The 14,071-nt window shown below is 45.6% G+C and overlaps 1 protein-coding gene across 3 annotated transcripts in view; it reads right to left on the bottom strand.

Moving 5' to 3' along the window:
• Positions 1–1,625: 1,625 nt before the first annotated feature.
• LOC117213033 overlaps positions 1,626–14,071 on the bottom strand; it is a 46,224-nt gene continuing 33,778 nt past the window's right edge. For 2 of the 3 annotated variants that reach the window (XM_033458242.1, XM_033458241.1), the window contains exons 3-6: positions 7,375–7,518; positions 4,440–4,771; positions 4,044–4,318; positions 1,626–3,922 (exon numbers count right to left, since the gene is read on the bottom strand). In XM_033458242.1, coding sequence (XP_033314133.1) covers positions 3,211–3,922; positions 4,044–4,318; positions 4,440–4,771; positions 7,375–7,518 — 1,463 coding nt within the window. In that variant the 3' untranslated portion in view covers positions 1,626–3,210. The remainder of the gene's footprint in view (positions 3,923–4,043; positions 4,319–4,439; positions 4,772–7,374; positions 7,519–14,071) is intronic. The other variant, XR_004488579.1, reaches the window with a different exon arrangement.

Here is a 14,071-nt window from a genome sequence, read left to right as displayed (position 1 = left end):
TGCGTCTGAAACGCTTTTGCTTTCCAGTTTTAACCGAGAACGATGGATTAAAGGAGATCCGCACTAGCTCGATAAATAACACGCGCAAGACATCTTCGCGACTCTGAATCGTCGGGTATAATATCAGTTCGGAAGCGAAACTAACGAGCAATTGAATTCGCAGGTCCTTTTTATCCGTCTAATCGAAATTCAACCGAAACCAATTATATCGTTACTCGTTTAAATATCAAAAAACACGTCTATCGAACGACCATCATCGTTAAAATGACGCGTCGTTTTATTAAAAGTCAACAGCACTGCCAAAACGTGCTCTTCTCTTATTTACTCGGACATTCCGTTTTACGCGAAACGCCGCGAAGAATCCGCGTTCGTAGACTCAGAAACCATCAGGAAGGGAGAAGATTATGCCTGTCAGGGATTTTCGAGCGTGACAGGATCCTGTTCCTCGTGGACTTTTTCGTTCGTATTCCTGGCATACGCGGCTTTCTACTTTCCTCGAAGCGTTTTTTACGTTCGCCTAACCACACGTTTAAAAGCAACGATCGGTCGTGCGAACCCACGAAACTCCCCCTCGTCGTTCTTCCACGAACAGGCAACCAATCACTCTGTATAATGGGGTTAATAGACGAATCCTCGCCCATCGGCTACTCCGACCGATTTCGACGTCCTAGACCTTCCTAAGACGTTGCTAATTTTCTTTTCCTGGAACGTTCAGGCTCTTTCACGATCCGCCGAAGAACTGTTTGTCAGCGGAATCTACTCGTTCATATTCTTCGACGATTTTGTTGCTTGATACGATCGTCGCGAAGAAAATTGTTGGGAGCAAGAGGTGAGCCGGACTGGACTGGATTTTCTGCCCGTTTTCGAGCTAACGTTCTCTACTTTCGGAATTTCGACGATATGGAGCACCCGATGCGGGTTAGGATCCGTAGGATTTTTGTCGAATGGACGGCTCACGAAGATTTTATCCGACGATAATTGGCGACGCGCCGCGTCGTGATTGCTACGTGCAACGAGAATAGATTTTCAGAGATATTAGTCGGAATAGAATTTTCAATTTCCTTTCTACGAGCAGATCTCGAATTATATTACATTAAATCGTGCGGATGAAACGTTATTGCCAAGCGTAACAAATGGTTTTGCTTCTGTCGCAAAAGAGTCACGCGCAAATGATATATCCTGGTTGGATGTACCATAAATCAACAGACATGCTCTATTATGATAGGAACGAAAGGCTAATGATACGTAATTGAAACCGGATATAGTAAAAAATTACTCTCTTCATCAGTAACGCTATTATTACGTATTTTTCACGGTTTTTCTAGTCCACGTACCTTTACAACATTATCTATTCAACATTATCTCTAATTAACGTGCAACTTTCAAAGCTAATCAGTTACGACTGTTCTCGACGAGTGATTTATTTCTTTCAACGAAAAACTTTATTTTCAAAGGAAAATTGCGGTATAACGATTAATCGATAGATTTGGCCGTGTACCGCGGATGTGAAAGTATTTGATCAGTTGACTCGTACGTATAGCGAGAAGTCGGAACGTTTCGGATGCCGTTATAATTGGTAACAGGTATTATCTCACTCTCTACGACTAAAAATAGAACATCACACGTGTTAACTGGAAATCAGTGTATTTTAAAATAATAACTATACAGTAAGAAAATTACAAATCGTTTCTCGTGAGCGCTCGCAACTAGTACGCGAAGTATCAACAAATGTACAAAACGCTGGTCTTCGTCGCAACCATCGTCGTTACCACCGAAACGTTACCAACAACTGTACAAAAATGTTCGCAACGTCCCTCTTCCTTTTCCTCTTCTTCGAGCATCAAAACGATTCGTTGCTAAAATATAAACGTCGCGAGACAAGTCGTCCGCACGCATCCAAGTAAGAAGGAACTATTTCTTCCGTAACTTTGTCATCTTTCGCTCCATCCACCGCAGTCCTTTTCGAATCGAAACATAGATCACGACCGACGAAATCATCGAATTTCACCGGTGACGCGCGCGCAAACACCGTGTCGATCGTGGAATACGGGTCATCGGTCGCTTCTAATAATATCGATCGGTCACAGCACAGATTCCTCGGTGTACCGGAAGTGGCACGGCGTCCCGACGAGACCCGCTACATCCGCTGCGCACACGTGGGACCGCAATTACGCGATCATTTTCCCCGGTCAACAGCCTTGTAAATCTTCCGTCCGGTTCCCCGTGGAGGACGCCGCCGCTCTCTCGCCGCGGAAAAAGGGGAGAAAAAGACGCCGGGAGGATAATTTCTTGGGCAAATGGCGTTGTAAATTCCGCTGGTGCGCCGCAGCGGCGTTTCTGCCCCAACGGTTCTCCGGTCCGACCCAGGAAGTGGCACGTTATCCCCGTCAATGGACTACCAACGACTGCGCTCGATGCGTATCCATGGTTAATGTCCGCCGTGTGTTAATGAATGTGTCGACGAGTCCTGGCGATCGAATCCGCGCGACCATCCTAACGATTCGTCGCGAATCGCGATCCAACCTGCTCGATACAATTAGAACGTCGCTCGCTTGGCTCGTTGGAGATCGATTTAGGTCGATCGGTCGCGGTAGAAATTGGAATTTTATGCGTTCCGTTGTGACTGAAAATCTCGAGATGCGCCTGCCGCCTGTTGTTAGTCGTTTAGCGACTATCGTTGATCGATTTTTACCGGCTGCATCGGAGACTCTGATCCTGTTTACAAGTCGAGCTTTTCGAAAGATCGTTCGGTTCAAGAACAGGTTGTTTATCTCGCAGAAGGGAAATTATAATTAGCAGGATGTTCCTCTCCACTATTCCTCTTTTAGTTTCATTTTTTACGCAATGGAAACTCGACGGTGACTTTCGATTTAGTAGTTTTAAGATCGATCCAGAGATTACAGATAGATCGACGAACCGATACGCGTTCGTTATATCCTAGAATGTCGTCAGAATCAAACAAGTATTTTATTATTTCTCGATATTTGTACCTACCTCGTGTCTCTTTAGCGCTTCTCGATATCAAAATTCTACGTTAAGCAATTCCTTTCTCGATTCGGTACGAGCGAACGGTCGATTATTTCGAGCAGCGTGAACCATCGACGCCAGAAATTGCATTCCATCGCGTCGAACCGTAAATGTCTCTCAGTCACTCGTCATACACGATTTATTTTTCTCGATCGCACGATATCTCGTTCGAATCGTTCACGATCAGCAGACGGTGTTGTAAATTCCTTCCTCCTCGTCACCGGCGTTCAAATCGGACACTTCGGATTGAGGCAACGCCAGCTTTACGTAACCTCTGTCTTTCTCTCTGGTCCCGTTCTTCCCTCCTGGAGGCGGAGGAGGAGGAGGTTTCTCTTCCGGAGAACTAACGTTCGTAGGCTCGCAAATCTCCGCATAGATCTCCTCTGTCTTCGATGGCGGCGTTGATGGTAATGGAGTTAAACTGTCCCTGACCTTGGAATACGGAGGATCGAGGTCCTGTTGAGTCTGAACCTCCAACACGCTGGTAGAAACCGATCGTTGAACTTGCTGTCTCGAGGACGGGGATGCTTGCAGTAGATTCGTTTCTGACTCGAGGCTGGCGTATCTCTCGGACCTCATGCCGATTTCCGGCCGAACAGCGAACGTGAACGAGGCCGATTTCTTGGCTGGATTCCTGCTTCTGCCACCCTGAGCTATCCTCGAGATCCGGTCGAGGAAGCTGTGGTGGTTGTTGCTACTCGCTCGACTGTTGCTACGATCCCTGATGGTCGTTCGTTTAATGTGCTCCAGCCCCTCCTTTAGACTCTGAAGAATCGGTTTCGCTTCTGGCTTGGATTTGATCTCCTTCAGATGCAGTTCTTTTAATTGGCCGCCGCTGCAGGGCGGCTTCGGGGGCGCCACGCGTGGTTCCGTTGCTCTCTGGTCGAGTGCTCTTCTGGAATTTTTGAACGAAAATTCACCATCTATGAATCGTCGAAGATATTCGCGACAGAGACGAGAGAAAGAACGATACAAAGCAAAGAAACGAGTTGGATCGTTGCCAGGCGGATGTTTACCTGCAAGCCGAAAGTAACCGTTGCATCTTTGGCGACGCCAGCAACCGTGCTTCGGAAGGGCAGCCTAATCGCGCCCTTTTCACTCGGGGCGCCGTTGGCCCTGTGGCAACGAGTTCGAGTAGCTCGGGCACCGTGGAATTTGGTACAGGCCTCTCGGGCATTAGAGGTACCGCGCATCCTAATACTATGGGACCCCTCGTTGCACCTTCCAGCTGCATCAGGCCGCTGTAATCTCGTGGCAGTGGTATCGGCAAGGGTCCGGCAACCAGCCGTACCTATCGATGGAAATTTCCGAACTCGATCGTTATTATGCGTCGCAAGCTTTTGCGATTCTCGCGACGATCGAACGAAACTCGCTATCCACTTTTTCCAAGAAAATATTTTGCTTGAGCTTACCCTAAGGGGAAGATCCCTTCTGGCAAGCTGATGAACCCTGTAGAGCACGGCGTCGCTTCCGGTGTCGAGGCTTCCGCTTTGACAAGTCGCGTAGAATTCTCCTCTGGCGGAAAGCGGCGCGAACAACTCGTGGCCGTGAGAATCCAGGCACTGCGCGTACTGATCTCGTTCCGACGACCTTGAACTCTTGCCCTCCGGGACACCACTAACGACACCGGAAATACCACTGGAAACCGGTGCCCTCCGCGTGTCTTGGAAAACCGCGGCCAGTCGCAGAACTTCGCCGGCGCGTACCGTCGTTTTTGTATAGTGAGCCCTCAGGTTACCGTTCTCTGAAACGGAAATTATCATTCTGCTCTGAATCGTTATTACGTCCCAAGCCTGTGATAATGATGATCTATTTAGAGTTTAGTCTACGACTCGAGTTTAACTCGTTATTAGAGTTCAGTTTACGACGGTTTCTTTGCAGCCTAGACGATCTGTTCCTCCGACAAACGAAAAATTTCCAACGAAATATCGTTTCTTCTCGTACTTGTAAATTCCGCGAGAGATCGCTGGAGCAACGGAAGAAATATTTACAGGGTTAATTAATTTCCAGTAACTGTAACGATAGATTTCTATGGCCCGGTACTTTCGCGTACCGCTATCTTATCACGAACATCGTGTTCTCTAATAACTGTGAAAGTCGTCGTGTTAGAAATTCTAACACACAGCTTTACTTGCAGTTTACAACAAAGTAGCTTCCACTTCGTTATTCCAATTACCTAACTTGCCTCTACCCACGCTATCATTAACAAACCAGCTTCCACCTTGCTTCTTACTCTTCTATCCATCCAGTCTATTCCAGTACTCTGTCTAATGAATCTCTTCCTAGGCTAACCAACCGAGCTAATAATAGTATTAACGTCAGAACCCCGGCGACCTACGATTTTCTCGATTTTGTGCACCCTTTTTTCAACAAATATTACTATTATCGTATTTGTCGTTTTTTCGTCCACTAACATCCAGTAATTTTCCTCGCTAATTTTATACCCGATTAACCATTCTCTGCTAAAACGTCGAGTATACCATAGCGAGATGTACCTTACGCGTTATCTTTAAGACCGGACTCGCCCGTCGTTCCGTATACGTTCGCGTCCGAGGATCAACAACACCGATTTAACGTGTCGTACATCAGCTACCTTTCATAGACGATTCGTAATCCGATGACAAATCTTTAGAAAAAGATCATTGCTCGTGTGGACGACGAGCGAGCCGCGACCTCCGCACGACGAAATCACTCGCTCTCTTGCTTCGTAAACTAAGTGTAGGGGCGCGGATTGATTCGGGTTAAAAGAGGCTGGGAGTTTCGCGGGATTTCGCTCGGTTTGAACGTGGAATATCGCGAGAGTCGGCGAGCAGGAGAGAACTGGCGATAGAATATGGCGCGACCATAATCGTTATGGTGCATAATGGCACGAGGGCCGTGCGTATCGTAAGAACCCCAGCGGCTTTCACCGGGCCGCGTGCCTATTACGTTACGTGCTCCTCGCCTACGTTTAAACGCACGAACAACCGCGCCGGCCACTCGCATTAACAGACACATTGACATTCGTGTCACGGCCAGTCGCTGCACCCAAGGGAATAATCCTTCGCGCGGACCGTGCGTGAGTGCACGCGCCGTGTTTGTGTGCACGCACCGGACCCCGATGCATTGTCACGTCCTAGACGAGAGACTCGATAGGGACAATCCTGACTTCGACACGGTTTCACGCTCGTAGCCCGTGAAGCAAGACCGTGGGCTTCTCACACGGATCCGTCCGTGATCGTGTTCCGTGTTGTCGATGGTATCGGTGTTGGAGGATGGCCGTAGCGTTATGACGAATGTATTAAGTCCTTAGGGTTACCGAAGGTTTTGTGCAAAGAGGGTTTTTCCAATTCTTCTACGGAACTGTATTTCTTACGCTAGAATCTTGATTGCTCGAACGTTGCTTGTGGGGAAACGCCGATCACCCGACCACTGGATACGCGAGGGAGATGTTATAGGAACGCGGAACGAATCACGCATTTATTTATTATTATATGTATCTTATAGCACTGTCAATGGCACGATATTAAATCGTTCCATGGTAAATGTTACTTTTTTTATATATACGCTTTCGGACGAAAGACGGTGGACCGGTAGTTCGAAAGCAGCGTTTACAGGATACTCCGTGTTAAGGATTTTTCGATTTTCTATTAATTTGCGCGTAAAAACTTAATCGAAAACGGTATAAGCTTGTCTATGCAACAAGCTTTATTAGTTTGCCTTCTAAGCTGCATACGTAGGAACGTTATTCACCATTAAAATAATCATCCGACAGCGAAACCTTTCCAGTACACACACACACACTACCATTAATTCTCTACGTCGCGCACTTTTCGTTTTCCTTTTAGCAAACGAAAGTACGGAAGATAATGACTTCATAAACGAGTTGTTTCCTCATAAATTTCTCAGTTACTTTTCTTCCCTGGATACCGCTACATCGCGTTAAGGTCATCTATTTGGATTCGAACAAAAAGGCTTTGGTGTTTTACCGCGCCGATACGACCAACGGAAGTCGTAATTAACGAAACAGCTGATTCATTGGAAACGGCGTAACACGTGAATAGCATATGCGATCGCTGGCTGCCGGCTAACGCGTTCGTTTTCGCCGGCAACTTGGCGAAATTGTACGCGTGATCATCGCATTTGAAAACTTCTATAATATCATAAACGAGCAACTATTACAAACGCGCATTATCATTATGTTATATTATCATGCATTCGCGTTGTAGCACTGCTCGTACGTAGTTTTACTTCAACTACGTTACGATCGTAACGAGCGAACGAACGAAACGTTTCCTGGTGTGCCGTGCAATTACGTGTCATTTACAAAGTAACTGTACAAGTGGATTAAACGTTATTAAAACTTACCCATTTTCGAGTGTGTCAGCGTGTAAGCTCTCAGAGGTTTGGCAAGCAAAAACGCCGGGACACCGGCTCGAACTAATGCTCCCACTCTTCGGTACACCCTGGCACTTCCGGTACCACTGTTGTTCGACACAACGGAGAACCAGCCTGCAACCAACACAGATCTTCTCGTAAACGTTATCCGATTTTTCTTTCTTACAAAAATTTTCTCGCTTCCGAGCTTCTCGCCTAACTCTATCAACGCGTACAGAATCTTCGTCTAATGTACGTCTAACATTTGGTTCATGGAGCGCAAATGCATGGCTAAAGGCACGATGTAGATGCGTATTTCTTTGGCCAACGTCTATTTCAAACTGCTCGCAGGATATTTTCTACGATCCTGGGGGCAGATACGATATCGTAATAAAGCTGGAGATGGCTAGAACGATCAAAAGGCCTAGCCAGCTACAAACGTGTGGAAAATGTATCGGGTAATATCCAAGGATCGAGAGCTATAAATTTCCGATCGTTCGTAATCGATGGTAATTTGCATTAGGTCGAGTAATTTTATAACTCCGCATGTACGATATATCTATTACGCTTATTACTACGAGAAACTCAGTCGTCGCACTCGGTTGGCATAGTAATTTTCGCTTTCTCGTGCAAGGCAGGACACGCAAGCGATGGCATCTGTGTCAGAGGCCCGGTGCGCCGTCGTTCCACGGTGCTCGTTTCGTCGAGCAGCGGTTCGTTAACGCGTTCGCGCGGTTCATTCTGAAACGGACGTGACAAACGTTACCGTTGCATCGTGGAAATGGCCGTTCCACTTGCCGATGAAAAGCTAGCCTTTCGTAAACTCACGTGTCTATGCCATCGACGTTATCGTCGATCGACGCTCGATAACTTCTCGCGAAATCGCAACGTGGACTTGACCCGTTTTATTCAGCGATATCATTCGTCTTAGCCGGTCAAATGATAGATTTCTTCGCCTGCTAAGATCGATCGTTCGGGGATCTCGAGCAAAGAGTTAAACGATACAAGCACGATCCAGCAACGTTGGAAAAATCGGCGATAGATCATGCCGCGCGAGGTTCCAGGCTTAAATTAATAATTTATCGACGATTTGCAGAATATACGCGCGATTCTTCCGATAATTTATAGTCGAATGTAAAAACATCCGCCGGTTGTCCCGGCTTCGCGTACAATGGAGGCGTATAAATCGCTGAATCGATTTGCAAGCGGTTTACATCGTATTTCCGCCATCTTGAATTGATTTACAGCTGGTACTAATGCGCGAGTTCCAATGATTGTTTCGTCCTTTCCGCGAAACGTCCTTTCCACGAATGTATTAACGTGGGTGTTTTATCGTCGATACAGCACGTTCGGTTTTATGAGCAACTCGGAATTTATCGTCGATAGGCCACGACTGTCGGGTTAGATTAAATTACAATCTCGTTTCCCAAAGACAAAGAGGCTGCTCGACGCTTAACGCCGCGTAATAAATTTAACCCCAGCAACTCCTAATTACTTTCTTACGTTCTTCCATTCCGACCAATTTTCACGTTGTTCGTCGTTTATCGGTTTTCCAACCTCTGTCGCGATAAACGATTTTACTATCGCGGATCCGTTTCACGTTTACGAAAATAAAGAAACATTCGCTATCTATTACGTGGAGTAAATCTTCGAAGGATTCTCGTCGAATTTTTGTCAAGTAGCTTCGATCGATTTATAGTTGGAACAGTAGTGGCAACTAGGCGATATTTCAGATATTTCAAGCTGCGATCCGTTACTCAAACACGATACATCCAGATAAGTAAAGAGCCACCGTACGATGATATACATTTTAATGCATCGCCGTTGCAGTTCGTTCTATTACAGCTAGCTGGTACTGTTCCGTCATTAATATTCGATTAACCTGTGTCCCGTGAACAATGCAGTCGAGTCGTGGCTCTTCCACGATGTTTCGGCTCGTGGACCAACAGCTAGGCTGTCTCGCGAGTCTTCCTTTTTCTCTCTCTGTTTTTAACTTCCTTCGAATCCGACTCCGATGTCGAGGAAAGTACGGTTGTATGGAAATTGGGTCTGCGACTGTGGAAACGGTAACAGCGCTGATCGTTAAAGTTTGTTAGCGAGATGAAATCAAAGACGGATAACGATAGTCGAAAAGAGAAAAAAGAAAAAGAAATTTAGCGACTCTACACCGAACTGTAAACTCTTAAAATCGATGCTCTGGCAAATATATTTCGTCTACGAAGCAACCGCGCAATTGCGTAAATTAACCTATTTAAACGTTACACCAAGAACGTACGAAAGCTACCCAATTTCTAATCAACGTATTACCTCACACGGATTGCACGCAAAATTGCGTCAAACGCAATGGCCGAAATATGTATCGAGTGGCCCCTGGAGCTACCGTACCGGTTGGATCAAAGGTACCGGTCAATTACGGTCTGACAAAAAAATTGACGTGGCTTTCTTTTTACCGCAGAGTTTTATACAGCCAAGACAGACAACGTACTCACACACGCGTAACGTCACCTCCAGATAATATCGTTTAATCTTTCGCACGTACTTATCCACGCACACGCGGCTCTCGTATATAAAGTACGTACACGAGCAATTACATTGGCAAAAATTACGCAAGGAGGAACGGAGCCGTATGCTAATCGTTCGTTGCGAGAAATGAAAAAGAAATCAGGCTATACGGATACTCATTAGGCCCGTGAACATTGCCAAATACATACCGATCCAGATTATTCAGATTCAGATCACTCTCATTATCTCGGAGGTCAGGGCAAGCTGGAAGTAAGAATGAATTCCAGTCGACGACTTTCACGTTGCGTAACGAGTCTTCTCTCCTTTTCTCTCGTTCGCGCGTTCTCTCGCTCTCGTGCACGTGGACACGCGTGAACGCACTGGCCCGGTCTGTGCATCAGCACGTAATTGATGCCGCTTTACGAGCAAATGAATTTAGCTACCAAATGAGGCGATGCTATTTGCCAGTCTTTTTTTGGGGGGGGGTCGAGTAATACTCGTCTGGTAAAAAGCGACACTGAAAGAGATAAGACAGCTGTGGATGGACGATGGAATAGGTATTACGCACTTTTCCCAGCAAATTGCACGAATAAGAAGGAGAGCAAGTTTTTATCCGGCGAATGCAAGCGCCCATCGCGACTAAAAATTGTACGATATTTCAATTGCAAAGCGTTGAACTAATTACGACTTTCCTACAACTACGATCTATCTTCTCGTCCCTCGAATTCGCTTTCGACAGATCAAAACGCGTATCAAAGCTACGTTATCCAGGATTCTCGAGCCGTCAACCCCACCATACACGTACAGTACCGAATTTCAATCTTCCTTTCAAATTACTTTCAGCCACGTAGTTCGCAATCCGACTTGTCCAGATCGGCCGACAAAATCTCTGGACTTACACCGCAGCCCATCCGACTTTATTTTCAAATTACCCGACGCAAGATTTCACTCTCGACGTGTCAGCCATATTCCATGGTCCATATTCCATCCACGCTGACGCGTTCAATTTGTCTTGGGGCCCGTTTCCCCCTGTGCCGGCTGCTAAATTTCCACGGACGTGATGAGATATAAATGGTAGGTGTCAACGTGCCACGGCGTATGACCGATCCCTGACCATCGCATCGTCTCAACGCGTTGTTGCGCAAGTCGGCCTTCGTCCGCCGGTACGGTCGCTCGTCTTTTCGTCGATTTTCCATGCAAATATCCTCCTCCTTCTTCTGCCGTTCCTCAGAAGTCCCTATCCAAGGGATCGACGATAAATAACGATCACCGTGGGCAAATTGCTGCCTCTTCACGATCGTCGTACTTTTTCCCTGGTGTTACGCGACTGTTCGTGCTGCTCGTTACATGCACGCGTGATCATTCGGGATTAATGGGTTTTTGCAAATGGATCGTACTGGACCATGCAATTTCTCAGTGGTTAGCGTCGGCAGGCCGTTTCAAGGAATTGCGCGTTCCTTCCCCCCTTTTTCCCTGCTTTATTTCTTTATCTCTTTGGATAAACGAGATAAATCGTTGTAACGCAACGATCGCTAAATGTTGAGAAATTTTCCATATTTGTATTCGGATTGTGTTGCAATCGTCCCTCGAATAGAGCGCAGACGATTAACACTGGATTGTTTCTCGCTTATTCAGCTGGCCAGGCCAAGTTTCTTCTCGCGGATTTTGTTCAAAAAATATGTTTACTCGTTATCCTGTGTCAAAAGACGCGATGTCTTGTTGTCGTACGCGTAACTGGATTTATTGAAAAGGTTTGAACTTTCGAGAGAGTTCGTCTCTGTAGGTAACGTACGTTGTGCCGGACGTGATTAATACTTGGACATTTGTTATCTCGTGCCTTTACGATTAGCTAGAAAGTCGAAGCTTTAGAAAAGCTATATTTAGGTGCAATGAAAAATGTTCGTAAATATATTACTACTATTTTTATTCTCTGTATATTGTATTTATCGATATATTTGTTACAATCACGAACGACCGAAGGACTGGAACTTCGTTTCCGCAATTAGTTGCCATTAACATAGAATTTACGTTATTTCTATTGTCTTAATCAATGCTTATGCCATTTCTATTGTCTTAATCAATGCTTATGCCATTTCTATTGTCTTAATCAATTACCACCGATATGTCGATATTTCTTATCCTGCATGACGATTATTAATCAAAGCTTACCAACAATTTTATTTCTCTGTTAGATCTACACGAGCTAACAGAGCCGAGTCAACAGTACGTGCACACGTACTTAGACTTAGACGATAAGGATACTTCGGCGTAACCAGAACTTTCCAGGTCGCGCCTTTTCGTAAGAAACACTTTCTTGGTAGCCGATGTTCCCAGGGTCCACATAATCAGCGCGATATTACCGCGAATCTGATAAACGCATTACGTTATACACGAAGGAAGCTTCCGTGACTGCACTTTCCAGCCGAGCTCTATTCCGACGAACGGAGGAATTCAAACGGTATTGTGAGGACGCTCGCCTCGTTCCCAAACCCGCTGACTCGGATGAGACTCGTCGCACGTAACATCGCCGCGTGAAAGGCAATTTTTCAGCATATCGCTTCGCCAGAGACTAGGAAGTCGAGGGATCCTCGTGTTCCAGGAAGATGCGCTATTAACGCGCTCCACTCTGTATACGTATATTATTCTCGCAGTTATCGAGATCGACGCTTCGTTGACAGCTTCGTGTCGTAACAATCCTGTTATTTGCTTCGGCGGAATGAATTTATTAGCGAGGACAGACGAAATTGTTAATTGGATCGAATATCGATAGGTGCGTGTACCGATTAAAATAACGTTGGAACAGCTATCGTTAACAGTAGATGCTACGGTATAAAACGATAGAAATTTCCTTGGAAAATGATATCGCGTAATTGAACGTGGTCGACCAAATATAGAAATATAGAAAACACTCAAAGTGCGGTGTCCCACTTTCCAAAATAGAAACTTCTGTTGCTTTTTGTTATCCATTAATCGGCGGACGTATAAAGACCGAATCTTAGATTTCACGGTAATAAAATTGCGCTAATAAAATTGGGTACAGGCGAGGTTTTCAACCGTGTTAACAGCGAACAAAAATACCGATTTAATTCGCCTTCCGTAAACAATTGTTGACATTTACGTTGGCTTTAAGGTGCGCTTTCTAACACGGCTTTTTCGCAACCCGTGAACTCGCGCTCGTTTTAGAAAATTATTACGTGGTTTTACAGTTATGTAAACAATGCGCAGAACGCCTGTTCGTTGGGAAAAGCTGCAATGAAAATTCTGCTCGTAAAACGGTGAAAAGCGTAGCTCGTCGAATATTTGATATGCGAGAGATTCGTTGAACGCGTCCGTGGATAGCGTGAAAGAAACCTGCACGTTGTTATATCGCAACGTATTAACTTAAAATTTAGAGTAACCTTATCCGCGTAATGAAATAACTTCGTTACGTTCGGCAACGCGTAACTACGCGATATTTCACGTGTAGTAGTTTTTGATTTCGTGCATAACCCGAAACGGAAGCAATCACGTTGTACGACTGTCTGAAATCGACTTTCGTACGTTGAAATTTTCTCGAAGCACTTAGTTGCCGATTAACATCGTTCTTCTATTCTCTTTTCCTGATAAAAGATACGGATATATCTAGGTGCCCCGTCAGGCATTCTAATTGATTCGAAGAGTACTCGTGAATACCGTAACCGTCCATCTCGAACTAGTTGTCAACAGTACTCTGAATAATTTGAACGTTGCTCTGCAACTTTTTACGCGTCATACTCCAGATAAATACAGATATCACGTAACGTTGCTTGTACTTATTTCGCTTTTAGAAGAAACGCAGTTGTACGTTCCACTTTCCCAGTGAGCTGCTCGATTACCCGTTCTGCAATTATCGTCACCGTATATCATCGAGCTTTTCATCATGCAAACAACGGTTCGCTGGTATCCAACGTTCCGCACACTGTGTAATAGCGCGCGTGCAATATCCGTTGACGAGCTCCGTGTTGCTCCGTTACAACGATTTACAATTAAAAGCGAATTAATCAATCCGAAGGCGAGCCGGTCCGGCCCCGGCATACGTTTACGCGCAATCTCAACCGCATTCAGCGATTCCTCTCACTCGTATATCTTTGCCATGGTTTCCGTCATTTTAAACTCCCGCCTGAATAGTTCCAGCGTAATAATCACCGGCTGAAATAGTTGGCTCGTT

The sequence above is a fragment of the Bombus bifarius genome, unplaced genomic scaffold (assembly GCF_011952205.1).
Source record: "Bombus bifarius isolate JDL3187 unplaced genomic scaffold, Bbif_JDL3187 scf7180000008487, whole genome shotgun sequence".
Classification (NCBI taxonomy): Eukaryota; Metazoa; Arthropoda; class Insecta; order Hymenoptera; family Apidae; genus Bombus; species Bombus bifarius.
Note: the sequence above shows the minus strand (reverse complement) of the source record. Positions and strands in the feature narration are given on the sequence as shown.